General features: G+C 36.9%; 3 protein-coding genes across 4 annotated transcripts; all 3 read right to left on the reverse strand.

The window, feature by feature from the left end:
- Positions 1-713: 713 nt before the first annotated feature.
- LOC148072232 (phospholipase A and acyltransferase 3-like) lies at positions 714-4,873 on the reverse strand. 2 transcript variants are annotated; one of them, XM_087798842.1, is made up of 6 exons: positions 4,742-4,860; positions 3,531-3,594; positions 2,486-2,543; positions 2,307-2,418; positions 1,149-1,414; positions 714-1,082 (listed from the first exon to the last, which is right to left on the reverse strand). In XM_087798842.1, exons 3-6 carry the CDS (start codon positions 2,516-2,518, stop codon positions 981-983), a joined length of 513 nt encoding a protein of 170 aa, XP_087654968.1. In that variant the 5' UTR covers positions 2,519-2,543; positions 3,531-3,594; positions 4,742-4,860; the 3' UTR covers positions 714-980. The 2 variants fall into 2 exon arrangements, with proteins under 2 accessions (XP_087654968.1, XP_087654969.1); XM_087798843.1 differs by lacking the exon at positions 3,531-3,594 and having other exon boundaries at positions 4,742-4,873.
- LOC148072233 (phospholipase A and acyltransferase 3-like) lies at positions 4,645-8,059 on the reverse strand. Its single transcript, XM_087798654.1, has 5 exons — positions 7,991-8,059; positions 7,834-7,913; positions 6,171-6,222; positions 5,998-6,091; positions 4,645-4,987 (listed from the first exon to the last, which is right to left on the reverse strand). The coding sequence occupies exons 1-5, from the start codon at positions 8,057-8,059 to the stop codon at positions 4,653-4,655; spliced, it is 630 nt and encodes a 209-aa protein (XP_087654780.1). The 3' UTR covers positions 4,645-4,652.
- Positions 8,060-8,419: 360 nt separating this feature from the next.
- On the reverse strand, positions 8,420-10,889 carry LOC148072234 (phospholipase A and acyltransferase 2-like). The gene is made up of 5 exons (XM_087798934.1): positions 10,678-10,889; positions 9,851-9,895; positions 9,664-9,757; positions 8,893-9,191; positions 8,420-8,826 (listed from the first exon to the last, which is right to left on the reverse strand). Exons 2-5 carry the CDS (start codon positions 9,881-9,883, stop codon positions 8,707-8,709), a joined length of 546 nt encoding a protein of 181 aa, XP_087655060.1. The 5' UTR covers positions 9,884-9,895; positions 10,678-10,889; the 3' UTR covers positions 8,420-8,706.
- Positions 10,890-15,556: the final 4,667 nt, after the last annotated feature.

A 15,556-nucleotide genomic window follows, 5' to 3' on the forward strand; every position in this document is an offset into this window, starting at 1 on the left:
TGAAGTGAGAATTAAAAGTGTGAAAGGCTGACGAGTGAAAGAACAGGAAACATCAGTGCTGTGAAGAGGAACCGAACCCTCCAGTCTCCTGACGTGAACCAACCCACAACGAGGTCCGGGTCCATGGAGCCAATCCGAAGCGTCCTCGCCCAAGCTCAAATGTATAAGAAATGACTGTTTCTGTGATTCTGTCGTCAGTTGGTAGGATGTATCTGAGAGTTCCTCGGGTAACAGTCGCTGACCCAGAATTATGTGCCATAATCTCCATCTGTTGTTAGAATAAACACAAGTTATTTTAACAGTTTGCCTTCTGGTTCTCTTTGAGGTCGAAACAACGAACGGGAGATACAGCGGGAAACTGTACTTCCAATAGCAGTCATGTCTTCAATAACACTTAAATGACTCTTTGATGAAAACAAGTTTTTAAAAAGCACTGACGTCAGCTAAGAATGAAACATTGATTAGTCTCTCGTTTCTCCTCCATGTACTGGCTCCTAAAGTAGCCAAACCTCTCGGATGAGAAGTGAAACGTCTCCTAGAACACAGTCCAGTTGACTCGCTTTTCAACTACAGGAATTGATGTTACTTCTTATACGCGTTTTTTTCACAAATGGTCATGAGGCTGACAGAAAAAGACTACAGTTTTTTGTGTTTTGAGTATTTTATTTGTTTTTTTTAAATGCCAGGAATTAGAAGAGAAACTGCACCGAGAATGTCTTGATCATCTGAAGTTTATTTGGTTGGAAAAACAATCATGATTTTGAAGCCCGACGTCTTTTACGCCTATTTCAAAAAAGTATAAAATCACATTTCTATGTTTGATTGACATGTTTACACCAAACAATGAAAGGCCATCAGTTGTTTAGAAAGTGTCACTGAAATGTATTCGCTTCACTATTTTATGTGCAAAACATGATCAGTGGTGCATTCATGTACCATCGGAAGTTTCATCTTTTTTTTTTATAGTGGTGGTTTTGTCTTTAGCTCTGTCGTTGGAAAAGGATCAAAGCCGTTATAGAAGCAGCGGCTGCCAAAGTACTCGTAATGAATCCTCCTGCAGCAACCTCCATCGCGGCATCTACCTGCAGACGAAAATAAATCAAGTAAATCAAGATAGAAGAATGACGAGACGTGACAACATGTCTTACCTGTCCTGATTCTTTCTTGCCATAGCGCATGTCGTTGGCAAAGTGCTCACAGTTTTCGCTTAAAACTTTATAGTTAACCGTCTGGCCCACCGACTCAAGGGCCTCCTTCACGATGACCTCAGCAGGTCGAGGCGGATACTTCTCATCCAAGTAGTTGCCGATGTTCCAGCTATCCTCTCCTGCGACAACATCCAGCTTCTCTTTCTTCATCACACCTTCACAGTTACTGCTCGAGGACATCCTAATGCCTGCAGTTGAAATCCCATCTGGAGGAAAAGAGAGACACTTATTTATATATCATTCTTCGCTGACGTCTGTGCTTTTTATAAAAAAAATAGTTTGATGAAATTAATGATCATGTGACATCTTACCAAGAGTTCAACGCATAAAGTGTTGTTAGCTTCAACCAGTTCAAAACACAAAACAACTTCACGTACCAACAGGAAAATAAGCTTCAGCATTTAGGAATTAGCATCGACTTGAAGGTGTCATGTCTTGTTTTATTGTGACACACTTCCTGTTTTGTTCTGCTTGTTTGAGTTTGTTTAGAACCTCGGCGCCTGTTGCTGCAACAACCATGAATGTTTTCTTTCCGCAATCACACCTGTGTAGACAGCACTGCTCATCGCAAAACAAGATGTGCGTTAACAGAGTTCTGAAGATAGTCTTTGCATGCCTTAACTACTTTACTACTTTTTAAAAATGAATATAAAGTGAAGAATTGTATAAACATTGATTCTACTTCATGCATGCTTCCGCCCTCTACAGGCTATCGCGCACACTTGTAGAAATGTTTCCACTACGACAAAAGAAACAAGAATCCCACGTGTGTTTAAACTTCACTTTTTGCCCGTTGACTGGTGATTCCAGTCCACATTTGGGTCCGCCTCATTCCCAGACCTAATAACCTGCTGGTTATTAACTGTCTCTTATTTTTTTTACCTTAAAAAGGAAACATTAAACAATATTCTTCTACTAATACAAATATTAATAAATTTTACAAAAGTATTTTATTTACATTCGTATACATATAATGAAAGCTTTTTTTCTAATGAAGGTGCATAACTGTACATATGTAGCATAGCTAAGTACATTGTTGTCATGATCACATATGATTATGAACGTGTGATTGTGACCTTTTACCTAAAAAACACTCACCTGGTGAAGTAAGATGAACAATAAAGCCGCGTCCAACGTACACGCCCCAGTGTTTATAACCAGGTATTTGATTACAAGCAGGTCTATGAATTTCAATGAGGTCTCCTGGTTTCTAGGAAAAAGAAACCGAAACAGTTCAGCAACACAGAAACATTCCAATGTGTTTATGTCAGACTCACCAAGTCAGCAATACTGGACGTTTCATTCCCCATCCTTGACGCTCATATGCCCGTCTGACTGAATAGATACAGAAATTAATTATTAATTAACGTGAATACAAACTGCCTTTGATTGTTAACTATTCAAGAATAAAATAAACAAAAATATATTTGTTTGAGCCTCTGCTATATGGTCTGTGTACCGTTCATTGTATTTTTAATTGCGAAACGAAAATCCTAAAAACGAAAAGCGGGACGTTTTTCTTTTTTCAATGTGCAGCAGGTTTTGAAAAAAACAAACACGGGACATTTTCATTAAAATACAGCAATAAAATTGGATATTGCATTGATTTTATATTCTGGATTGTGGAACTCGCAGAAAAACTTGAGGAATCAAAAGTATGTAAATCCGAAATTAAAAAACAGGAGACTTTTCTAAAATCTCCAAACTTTTCCCGTGCGCATGCGCACAGTCCAACGGTGGTCGCGGTTTATTATCATGGTTAACCTTATTAAAGACACAAAATACAGATGTACGTCTCCAGAATCATGTAGTATTTATACTCACTCACAGTTGTTTACCTGTTGCAGCTCATCGTTAACAACTTTACAAAAACAGCGATTACAATCATGTGTGAATAAGTTATTGAACCGAGTTATTTCTAAAAAATAAAAATCTAAAAAATGACCCGAAATCCGTTTTTTTTTACTTCGCGTTTCAAAAATGAATATTGAATGAACGAAAGGTACACATACCCGGATATGACCTTCACATTCTAAAATAAAAATCCTGTTGAAATTGAAAAATAAGTCGTTTAATTTCCTTGTTGTTTTTTTTTTTTTTAAATCAGTCAAAAAAAATCTTCGTTTTTCTGGTCTATATTTTCCTTAAGTGTCATTTTTGGATTCCAAATTAAAAATCAGTTGAAGTTCATTCTTCAATTGTTATTTTTGCTGAGTAACTTTGCGTTTAACATCAAATGAATTACATCAAACTATTATCAACAACGTTATATTTCATCACCGTCGATAAATCCAACCCGAGTCCTCTAAAGACGACACTCACCTCTGCTTCGATGCTGATCCGGACGGAAAGTGAAAAACGTTATCAACATCTTTTATTGACTTGTCTGAGAAAGAACGAAAGTCCAAACATCAACTCCTGAAATCATTAACTCATGGTAGTGCTGTGGAATTGAAATATTATTATATTAAAAAAAAGACTCCAGTCTTTTAATGTTGTCTGTTATTTGTTTGTTTGTTTTTATCCTGGAAACAAGAACAGAAACACCCACTTAACTTGTGTTATTGTGGACAAAAAGCTTCAAGAACAACATCAAGGATATAATTTCCAGGTATTATTATCTGTATGTGTTTATCAATATCAATGTGATCCAGGTGTGTTTTCCGTAGCTGCTTTAATAATCAAAACAATCCAGTCTTTTATTGAAGCAGCATGTTTTTCACTTGTTGACCTGATTCACGCCTGAGCGGAGGTTAGTTTTGTCTCATAAACATTTTGAATGAAAAGTTTATTTGATAAGATCTGATTAAATATTTGACTAAAATCCTTGTGATCATTTGAGATAATACCTTAAAACGCAAAATGTTTTTGTATTTGTATATGAAAAAAGGAAAAAAATATAATAAATAATGAAATTATGCCTATTAATTCTCCCTTAATATCCCAAAACAAATGTATTAATCACATGTATTTTGTACATTAAATGACAGGAAAACATCATCAACTATTATGAATCAAGGATCCTAAATGTCTTCAGAATCTGTAAGTAACTAGTAATGATAAGTTTCTAGGGGTGAGTCTGTCAAACTGATTGTCGCTTGTCGTTGCAGGATATGTACTGGCTCCTAAGTAACGTCTCCTAGAACACAGTCCAGTTGACTCGCTTTTGAACTACTGGAATTGATGTTACTTCTTATAAGCTTTTTTTCTCAAATGGTCATGAGGCTGACAGAAAAAGACTACACGCCCCAGTGTTGGTAACCGGGTCTATACATTTCAACGAGGTCTCCTGGTCTCTACGAAAAAATGAAATGTTTTTTAGAAACAAACGACTAGTCCGAGGTTTTCATCATCTATTATCCTTAGAAATACTCATGGATATGTTTATACTTCTATGTTTTGTTTGCTACTTTGGTCAACATGTGTACGTAGAGAAGTCATGAATCACGATCCATCCCGATCGCCGCCATCGTTGCCGAGACAAAAAGTGATGGAATAAATCCATGGTGTTGAGACGCGACCACGTGTCTCACCTGTCGGGATAATTTCGTTGGCGAAGTTCTCGCAGTTGTCCGTACAAAGATTGTACTTCACAGTCCGGCCCACGAGCTCGCAGGCCTTCTTCACGATGACGTCGGCGGGTCGAGGTGAAAGGTCGTAATCGTGGTAGTTCTCGATTCTCTGCTTATCCTTTCCCTTGACGACCTCCAGCTTCTCTCTCTTCACCACGGCTTTTTCGCAGAACTTGAGAGGCTCGTACCCCTGGAGGACCGGCACGGCTGGAGGAGAAACGAGAGACTCATTATCTAAATATTGAGGGTCAAATACGAACGGTGACATTATCGACATATAAAGTTACAAGTTAAACGTCTGCGTCTTTATCTTCATTCGGTTCAACACGCCAAAAAAAACGCTTTTTCACCAACCAGTAAAATCTTTTTCAGCATTTAGGAAGTAGCATCAACACCTTGTGTGACGTTTAAAGAAAAAGATCTTTCTAGACCAGGGTCACAAAGCGCTTAAACAATCAAAAACAATACACAGTTAAAATATATACTTTAAAAGATCAAGACATATAAGACAAACACAGGAGTCCCAGAAAAATCAAGGAAAAGCACAAAGAAAAGTGTCTTAAGATGTTTCTTGAAGGAGTCAGTAGATCATCAAACACAGAGATCGTTCCAAAGCTTAGGAGCAACAGTCTGGAAGGATTTCTCTCCTCTGGTCCTGAACCGTGTTCAGGAACCATCAGTTGATTCTGATCCACAGACCTCAGAGCCCGAGCTGGGGTGTAAGGCTGGATCAGATCACTGATGGAAGGTCTGATCATGAATAGATCTGAAAGTAAGAACCGGAATTTTGATCCTGAAAGAAACTGGCGGCCAGTGAAGAGTTTTAAGGATCGGAGAAATGTGAGTTCTTCTACTAGAGCTGCTCAGAATTCTCGCTGCAGAGTTTTGTATCAACTGCAGACGAGACAGATCCTTCTTGTTTAGACACCAAAATAAACTGTTACAATAGTCTGAACAAGAAGACACGGCATGGATTACAACCGTGGGCCTCATGAAATCTACTCAAGTGCATATTTACATTTATTACTATCTAATGTGTGAGTAACAATATAATGATGACAATAATAATGGTAGTAAGAATAATAAAAATAAAATATTAATATATTATTAAATGAAGGCGCATCACTGTAAAGGTGTAGCATTAACAAGGACATTGTTGTTATGATCACGTGTATGAAGGTGTAAATGTGACCTTTTGACCTGAAAAAAACACTCACCTGGTGGAGCAAGATGGACGACAAAGCCGTCGCCGACGTACACGCACCAGTGTTGGTAATTGGTTCTTAATATTTCAATGACGTCTCCTGGTTCCTGAGAAAGAGAAAATGAGTTTAGGTCGATTCCAGCCGACCGAGACCGATGTGAAGATCCAACACGATGTCGCTCCTACAGGTTCTGGAGACACGTCGGTTCCTTGACTCACAACCGTCGATGATGAGATCCTGTTTGAAAAAGTCAAAAGTTAAAATACGTTTGGTGAGAAGCAGGAAACGTCTCAGTGACACCAAACGTCTTAACACTTGAGTTATATCTCACTATAATCATCGTCCACAAACGGTAATTCTATCTTCAACCCAATAGTCGACCCGAACCGCAGCTACCGTGCTAACGGCTAATGAAAATAACCCAACAGTTTTTTATTCCAGTTTTTTTCCGTTGTCAATCACGACGAGAGGACACTTACCTCTGCTTGGATGCGATTTGCAACTGAAAGTGAAACAAGTTGCTTTAATAAAAAACACTGGAATAGTTTAACTTTGAGTCTTACAGCTACGGAAATGCCTCTTGGAGAACCTCGCCTACAGTTTACATGATGAACATTCCCTGGAAATGACTTTTTTTTTATCAACGGCTCACATCAACAGTCTGTCTCTTCCCTCCAAACACTCTTGTCTCCTTTCTTCCCGCTATGAAGTACTTCAACACATTTATTTAAACAAAGTTACAAACTATGGAAGCACATTTGATGAACTTAGTTTGTAAATTTGTTTCTGTATTTTGTTAATTTCTTTAAATAGTTTGTACATTTCTTTCTATAGTTTTGAAATTTGTTTCAATAGTTTGTAAATATTTCAGTAGTTTGTCAATTAGTTTCAGTAGTTTGTAAATATTTTAATAGTTTGTAAATTTGTTTCAATAGTTTGTAAATATTTCAATAGTTTGTAAATTTGTTTTAATAGTTTGTTAATTTATTTCAATAGTTTTTACATTTGTTTCTATAGTTTGTTCATTTGTCTCAATAGTTTGTAAATATTTCAGTAGTTTGTAAATGTGTTTCATGATTTCTTTTTAAATATTTCAGTAGTTTTTAAATACTTCAATAGTTTTTTTAATTTGTTTCAATAGTTTGTAAATATATCAGTAGTTTGTAAATGTGTTTCAATAGTTGGTAAATTTGTTTCAATCATTTGTAAATGTGTTTCATGATTTATTTTAATATTTAAATAGTTTCTTAATATTTAAAAAGTTTTTAATATTTCAGTAGTTTGTATAATGTGTTTCAATAGTGGGCCAATTTGTTTCAAAAGTTTGTATATATTTAAATTGTTTGTAAATTACTTTCAGTAGTTTGTAAATATTTAAATTGTTTGTAAATTAGTTTCAGTAGTTTGTAAATATTTCAGTAGTTTGTAAATGTGTCTTAATAGTTTGTAAATTCGTTCCAATAATTTGTAAATATATAAGTAGCATAAATGTGTTTCAATAGTTGGTAAATATGTTTCTATAGTTTGTAAATTTGTTTCAATAATTTCAAAATTTGTTTCTATAGTTTTTTAATTTGTTTCAATAGTTTGAAAATGTGTTTCAATAGTTGGTAAATTAGTTTCAATAGTTTGAAAATGTGTTCCAATAGTTGGTAAATGTTTCAATTGTTTTAAAATATTTCAATAGTTTGTAAATGTGTTTCAATGGTTGGTAAATTTGTTTCAATAATTTGCAATCCTGTGCGGAGGCTCGCAGGAGTCAGGGACTGGCTGGCAGGATCAATCTCCACCTGGTCCTGGTCGATGAAGTAACCTGGATAGGAAACATTGGCCTTGTGCAACTGTCACTTCTCCACCTTGAGAAACAGGGATTTCTCTAGCAGGCGTCGCAGAACAGTCTGGACTTGGTGTATGTGTTCCTGCTTGGACTGGAGACGAATACATGTTTAGCATGTCCCCAAGAACGTCATTGGACTTGGAAATTGGTGAAGCCGAAGGGCTCTACCAGATCCTCATACTGTCCTGAGAGGGTGTTGAAGACCCCCCTTTCGAATCCATACAAGATGATAGGCATCGCAGAGGTCTAACCCGGTGCAGTGGGTCGCTCTGATTCGTCGACAAAGAAGAACCCTGAACCAGCAGAGAAATGAATGATCCCGGCATCCAGGGTGTCGCTGATGTTGATGATGAAAACTCTTTAATGAAAAAAAGTTTTTAAAAATCACTGACGTCAGCTAAGAATGAAACATTGATTAGTCTCTCGTTTCTCCTCCATGTACTGGCTCCTAAAGTAGCCAAACCTCTCGGATGAGAAGTGAAACGTCTCCTAGAACACAGTCCGGTTGACTCGCTTTTGAACTACTGGAATTGATGTTACTTCTTATACGCTTTTTTTCTCAAATGGCCATGAGGCTGACAGAAAAAAAGACTACAGTTTTTTTGTGTTTTGAGTATTTTATTTGTTTTTTTAAATGCCAGAAAATGGGAACAGAAACTGCACAGAGAAATTCTTGATCATCAGAAAATGATTTGGTTGGATAAACATTCATGATTTTGAACCCTGTCGTCTTTTACGCCTATTTCTAAAATGTATAAAATCACATTTCTATGTTTGATTGACATGTTTACACCAAACAATGAAAGGCCATCAGTGGTTTAGAAAGTGTCACTGAAATGTATTCGCTTCACTATTTTATGTGTAAAACATGCTCAGTGGTGCATTCAGGTACAATCGGAAGTTTCATCTATTTTTTTCATAGTGGTGGTGGTTTCGTCTTCAGTAAATTTGTATCCCAAAACTAACATTGCCCACTCAATGACAGAGCGTATGGCGGCATCTACCTGCAGACGAAAAGAAATCAAATAAATCAAGATAGAAGAATGACGAGACGTGACCACATGTCTTACCTGTCCTGATATTTTCAAGCCATAGCGTAGGAAGTTGGAAAAGTGCTCACAGTTTTGTAAAGCAATTCCATAGGGCACCGTCTGGCCCACAAACTCAAGGGCCTCCTTCACGATGACCTGAGCAGGTCGAGGCGGATACTTCTCATCCAAGTGGTTGCCAATGTTCCACTTGTCCTTTCCTGCGACAACATCCAGCTTCTCTTTCTTCACCACAGCTACACATTTACCGATCACTGACGTCACACTGGAGATACCAATCGAGGACATCCCACGGGCACTGCCTGCACTTGAAATCCCATCTGGAGGAAAATAAGACACTTATTTATAGTATATAAGTGTATAAATATTGATTCTACTTCATGCATGCTTCCGCCCTCTACAGGCTATCGCGCACACTTGTAGAAATGTTACCACTACGACAAAAGAAACAAGAGTCCCACGAGTGTTTAAACTTCACTTTTTGCCCATTGATTGGTGATTCCAGTCCACATTTGGGTCCGCCTCATTCCCAGACCTTATAACCTGCTGGTTATTAACTGTCTCTTCTTTTTTTACGTTAAAAAGGAAAGATTAAACAATTTTCTTCTACTAATAAAAGTATTAATAAAAGTTACAAAAGTATTTTATTTACATTTGTATACATATAATGAAAGCTTTTTTTCTAATGGAGGTGCATAACTGTACATATGTGGCATAGCTAAGTACATTGTTGTCATGATCACATATGATTATGAACGTGTGAATGTGACATTTTACCTGAAAAACACTCACCTGGTGAAGTAATATGAACAATAAAGCCATCTCCAACGTACACGCCCCAGTGTTTATAACCAGATCTATGAATTTCAACGAGGTCTCCTGGTTTCTAAGAAAAAGAAACCGAAACAGTTCATCAACAAATAAACATGAAGTATTTTATCCAAAGAAAGACTGATGTCAAAATACATGTCAGACTCACCAAGTCTGCAGAACTGGATGTTTGACTCTCCATGTTTGATGCTTCCTGTTTGAATGAATCCATACAAACAAATTAAACTCATAAAAATTAAATATATTTGTACATAAGAACATTTTAAACAGACGTTTGTTTATTTATCTTTGCTTTGATATGACATCACATTCTAAGATACAAACGATCGAGATAAAAAACAACTTGTTTCTTTATTTTCATAGATTTTTTTAACGATAACATATCTGAACATATTCTTACTTTAAAAAACATATTTTTTGTTTTATTGTGTTTATGATCCATGTTCTCCATTAGTTAGTTTTATTTTTGTATTGACAAGTAAAAATGATTCGTGGTTCGTTCAAACACATGAACATGTGGTTTTTATTAAACTAAGAAGTACTTCGTATTTATTCTCTTTTAGTTTAAAAATAACCATCAACAGTGATGAGTCTGTATGTTTGTAGAATTCTTCACACTGATAAACTACATTAGCATTGATTCCCGTTCTGCTAATAATCTTGGTTTGCGTCATCATTTCATGTCTCTCTGGGGTGTGTGGGGTCACTTTGAGAAAACCCCATCAGTGACCTCACGTTTATGTCACTCAGCCAATCACACATCGCAGAAAAAAGTGAGAGAGAACTGCCATCTTTAGGTATGATTGTCTTTGTGTGTGATAATGATACTAATGTAGTAATTATAGCTTATATCCTGGTGAAACCATATTAAGTAGGTTAAAAAAAAAAAAAAAAAATTGTGTTTGAAGAAATGATGTCAAATGATACTAAAATGATACAAAAACATTTTTCATTCTAAAGAGAGACGACACTCACCTCCGCTCAGTCCTGAGACGCAACAGCAAGTGAAACAAAGTTGGTTTGGACTGAAACGTTGTCCAGTTGGACGAGTTCATGGATGCCCGCCCTGACAGGAAGGTAGTTTTTTGTTTTTTTTACATAAGAGTGTCATGATGAGGAATCGACAGAGACTGAGGGAGAGTGAGCAGAATAAGAAGGATGCCAGCAATCAGTGGCAGAACACAAGACCAGGTGGAGACAAGAACTAGTCAGTAGGCGAAGGGACCGGAAAAGAAACACAGAAGGAGGCAGGTTTCAAAATAAAAACCGCAAACACCGGGAAAGACACACGAGACATAACAAAAAGTACCGAAGCACATTTAATGAACTTAGTTTGTAAATTTGTTTCTATAGTTTGTTAATTTCTTTCAATAGTTTGTACATTTGTTTCTATAGTTTGTAAATGTGTTTCAATAGTTTGTAAATATTTTAGTAGTTTGTAAATGTGTTTCAATAGTTGGTATATTTGTTTAAGTATTTTTTAAATGTGTTTCATGATTTTTTAAAAAATATTTCAGTAGTTTGTAAATATTTCAATCGTTTTTAAATTTGTTTCAAACGTTTGTAAATATTTCAATTGTTTGTAAATTAGTTTCAGTAGTTTTTAAATATTTCAATAGTTTGTAAATGTGTTTCACTAGTTTGTAAATATTTAAATAGTTTGTAAAAATGTAAGTAGTTTGTAAATGTGTCTTAATAGTTTGTAAATTCGTTTCAATAATTTGTAAATATATAAGTAGTTCATAAATGTGTTTCAATAGTTTGTAAATTTGTTTCTATAGTTTGTTAATTTGTTTTAATAGTTTGTAAATGTGTTTCAATAGTTTGTAAATGTGTTTCAATAGTTTGTAAATGTGTTTCAATAGTTTGTAAATGTGTTTCAATAGTTTGTAAATATTTCAATAGTTTGTAAATTAATTCCTATAGTTTGAAAATATTTAAGTAGTTCGTAAATGTTTTTAAATAGTCTGTACATTTGTTTCTATAGTTTGAAAATGTGTTTCAATGGTTGGTAAATTTGTTTCAATAATTTGTAAATGTTTCAATCGTTTGTAAATATTCCAATAGTTTGTAAATGTGTTTAAAAGGTATGTAAATTTGTTTTTAAAGGTTTGTAATAGATTCAATATGATATCAGTCTTACAGGCTCTGAAGGAGTTTGGTTCCCCATCGTTGATGAAGATATTCCTGTTGGAAGACAAAGAAAAAATAGATTTAATAATAAATATTTTGTAAATAGTACATTTGTTTCGGTATTTTACGAATGGGGGGGAAATAAATTGGCATTGATGTAGTTTCAGTGAATTGTATTTGTTTTCTACACAAAACAACTACACACAAAATATTTAAATGAAGGTAACAAAATTATTCAACTATATATTTGTATTTAGTCTTTTAAAACATGATCTCAAAGTTGTTTCGTGTAAACATTTAAAAACATTTGTTTCAAATGATCAACAAACTACATTTTATATTAAATATTATCAAACAAAGTTTTCATAATAAATTAAAGTGCAAGTTCTAGCAATGAAACCCATAAATATATAAATATAATAAATATATAAATTAGATGAAGTTTGATAAAAAAAATAGTCTTGAAACTCCTATTATTTAGAATTCTGCATTGTTGAAATAATAATTAACACGGTGCAGAACGGAGAAACCCAGGCGCAGAGGTCATTTGCATAGACTTGGTTTTATTCCGTGGGGAAGGCAGAGGCGTAGTCAAACAGTCCATTAATCGGCAACGAAAGGCAATAGCAAGGGTAAGGCAAACTCGGCGTCGAGGGGCAGAAACAGGTTGAATAACACCACAGGCAGGAATGAGTCTTGGTTGGGACAAGGTAAGAGACAGGGTAGGAGCAGGACTACTTCGAGGCAGAATACAGATACTAGAAAAAGGTGACGACAAGACAAAGATGTGACAGAGAGTGGGGGCTTAAGAAGACAGGGGAGCAATCAGCAGCAGCTGGGGGCGGGACTAACGAGACACGGCTGGGAACAATTACTACTCAGACAGGGGGGAAGTAAGACTAGCACAGACACAGAAGGGAGCGGATTTCACAATAAAACCGGAAACACAAGGAGGAACATGTAGACTCATGACAATAATAATAATAATAATGATATAATAATAAAGATAACTAATCTGTCTTGAATGAGGAATGACTTGATTTAATTAAATATATAAACATCAGTATATCTTTAAACTGTCCTGACTATTTTCAACATATTATTAAAGTGATCTGCTCTCACCGAAGATGGATCTGTTTCGACCGTCCATTCTGACTAGTTAAGCCTTAACTTACGTTAATTATTACGTCATAATGGACTCTGCTCTCCTAACCTCTTGTTCACCCAGATTTCAGAGCAACTTTATGAAGTAATAAGTTCAAAACATGATGTTCATGATGAGGGACTTACTGCATCTTGGAGAGGAAGTGGATTATTCTATTGGAATTATAATCAAAATTTCATATTTACGTGCATTTCTTTGTTTGCTTCACATTTGATTGACACGTGTGCATAAAACAAAACAAAGGATCAGTGTGTCGGGAATTGAACCCTAGCCACTGGATTTTTGTGCCAATTTAGCTGATCCAACAATCAGGTATATTTAAGAAACTTTATTAACAAAAATAAATAAATTCTGAGCACAGAGAAAGAAGAAAAAAATTCTGTTAAAAAGGCAGCACAAAAAGGAAAGGAAAGTTCACAAATAATCAAAATCATGGACTTGCATTGGTCGAAGGAAACTACAGGGATCAAACTCAAAGACTCGGCAAAGAAATGAACAGAGAGGCTTAAATACACAAACACAATAAGGAAACAGAAATAAACAGGTGTGGTTAATTACACAGGATGGCTAATAAAGCAGTGGACAAACAATACAAATAAAAGTCACAGGCTTCCAAACCCACTTTGGCACCCTCTGGTGTTCAAAGAAAACAACTACAACAAACAAGGGCTAAACCCTTACACAAGTGTCCACAAAAATGTCTTTGCTTCACTATTTTATGTGCAAAACATGTTCAGGTACAAATGGAAGTTGCATCCATTTCATTATTTCCAGGTGGTTTTGTCTTCCAGATGATGTCATTCCTAAAGTTAGGCAGATTAAGGAGGAAACGATATTAAATCACGAAGAACCCTGATGGTTTCTTAACCACGGCAATCGCTTCCGGCACCTGACAACAAAAAGGGATGGAATAGACCAAGAATGACGAGAAGTGACCACATGTCCGACCTGTTGTGATTCTTCTATGCCGTAGCGCAGGTCCTTGGCAAAGTGCTCACAGTTATTTGTAGTAAGATTGTACTCAATAGTCTCGCCCACTAATGTAGAGGCTAACGCCATGATGATGTCAGCAGGTCGGGGTTTACACTTGTTATCCAAGTGGTTGCCGATCCTCCACTTATGCTCCCCTACGACATCCTCCAGCTTCTCTAACTTCACCACTGCCCGGGTACAGGTCATTGACATCAGACTGGCGCTGCCTGCTCCGGGAACCTCAGCTAGAAGAGAAGACGTCAGGAATTTCAGAACAGCAGAGTTTAGAAAAGGGGTACAAAGTATTTGATCTTGCTAATCCGGTCCACAAGAGACAGGAAGGGTGACATGAACTCCGGACAGCATCAGCCCCACGTCAAAGTCTAGTGAGACGTAGGTCACGGTAGAGTCGATAGGGCGTGGATAGGCCCGACGGGGGCCTGTCGTGGAGCCTTTTTCTGGTCACAGTCTATGCATCTTGGTTGACTGAATTCCAGGGTTGCAGGTGAGTGTGGGAACAGTGGGTCAACTGCAGGACCTCAGAAGTAAACTTCTTAGGGGACAGGTGGTCTTGGGGACAAGGGCTGGGCCCTGGCCGATCCTCCAAAGCAGCCTTTACCCGATTATCCACCTTCCAAGGGTGGCCAACAGGATGCTGTCTGGACTGGAAGGGTTCTTCTCCCCCTCACCTTTTTTTGTTGAGTTTGAAGTGGCAGGAGCCTCGTCAGTATTGAGGCGCAGAAGAGGGGCCCAACTGACCTGGCGAGAGTTCAGTCTTCTGCCAGAGTGGATGTACCCCAGGTTGTCAAGGTTGGTCCAAACCAGGAAGGGGGAAATAATTCCATCCAACCAATCGCGTCACCCCTCCCATGACAGGCTGGCATCAGATATTGGGAGAGGAAGATGCAGGGGTGCAGTTAGTGAGAGCGACAGCCCCACCCCCATATCGGATGCATCCATCAACTGCCCCTTCAGGTGTTGGACCAACTCTTCAGCGGCGGTGGTCCTTCCAACGGGTACTTTGGAGGAGGCGAGGGCGGTTAGGGGTGCAGCCACCACGCTCTAGCCCTAAATTAACCTTCAGTAGAAATGGGTGAAGTCAAGGAAACTAACTGTGTATTGTTTTTGATTGTTAAGGCACTTTGTGACCCTGGTCTAGAAAGATCTTTACAAATAATCATCACTTGTTTACTTACTTTAAACTCTTTCAATAAAGTTTGCCCCCTGCTGTTCTATGAGCAAACAAAAGAAAATGTTAAACTTAACTTAAATGACTCCTAATGAAAAAAAGTGTTTAAAAAGCACTGACGTCAGCTAAGAATGAAACATTGATTAGTCTCTCGTTTCTCCTCCATGTACTGGCTCCTAAATTACTAAAAACTTTTTTTCACAAATGTTCATGAGGCTGACAGAAAAAAGACTACAGTTTTTTGTGTTTTGAGTATTTTATTTGTTTTTTTTAAATGCCAGAAAATGAGAACAGAAACTGCACCGAGAAATTCTTGATCATCAGAAAATGATTTGGTTGGATAAACAGTCATGATTTTGAAGCCTGTCGTCTTTTACGCCTATTTCTAAAAAGAA

This window comes from Callionymus lyra, chromosome 9, assembly GCF_982586985.1.
Source record: "Callionymus lyra chromosome 9, fCalLyr1.hap1.1, whole genome shotgun sequence".
NCBI lineage: Eukaryota > Metazoa > Chordata > Actinopteri > Syngnathiformes > Callionymidae > Callionymus > Callionymus lyra.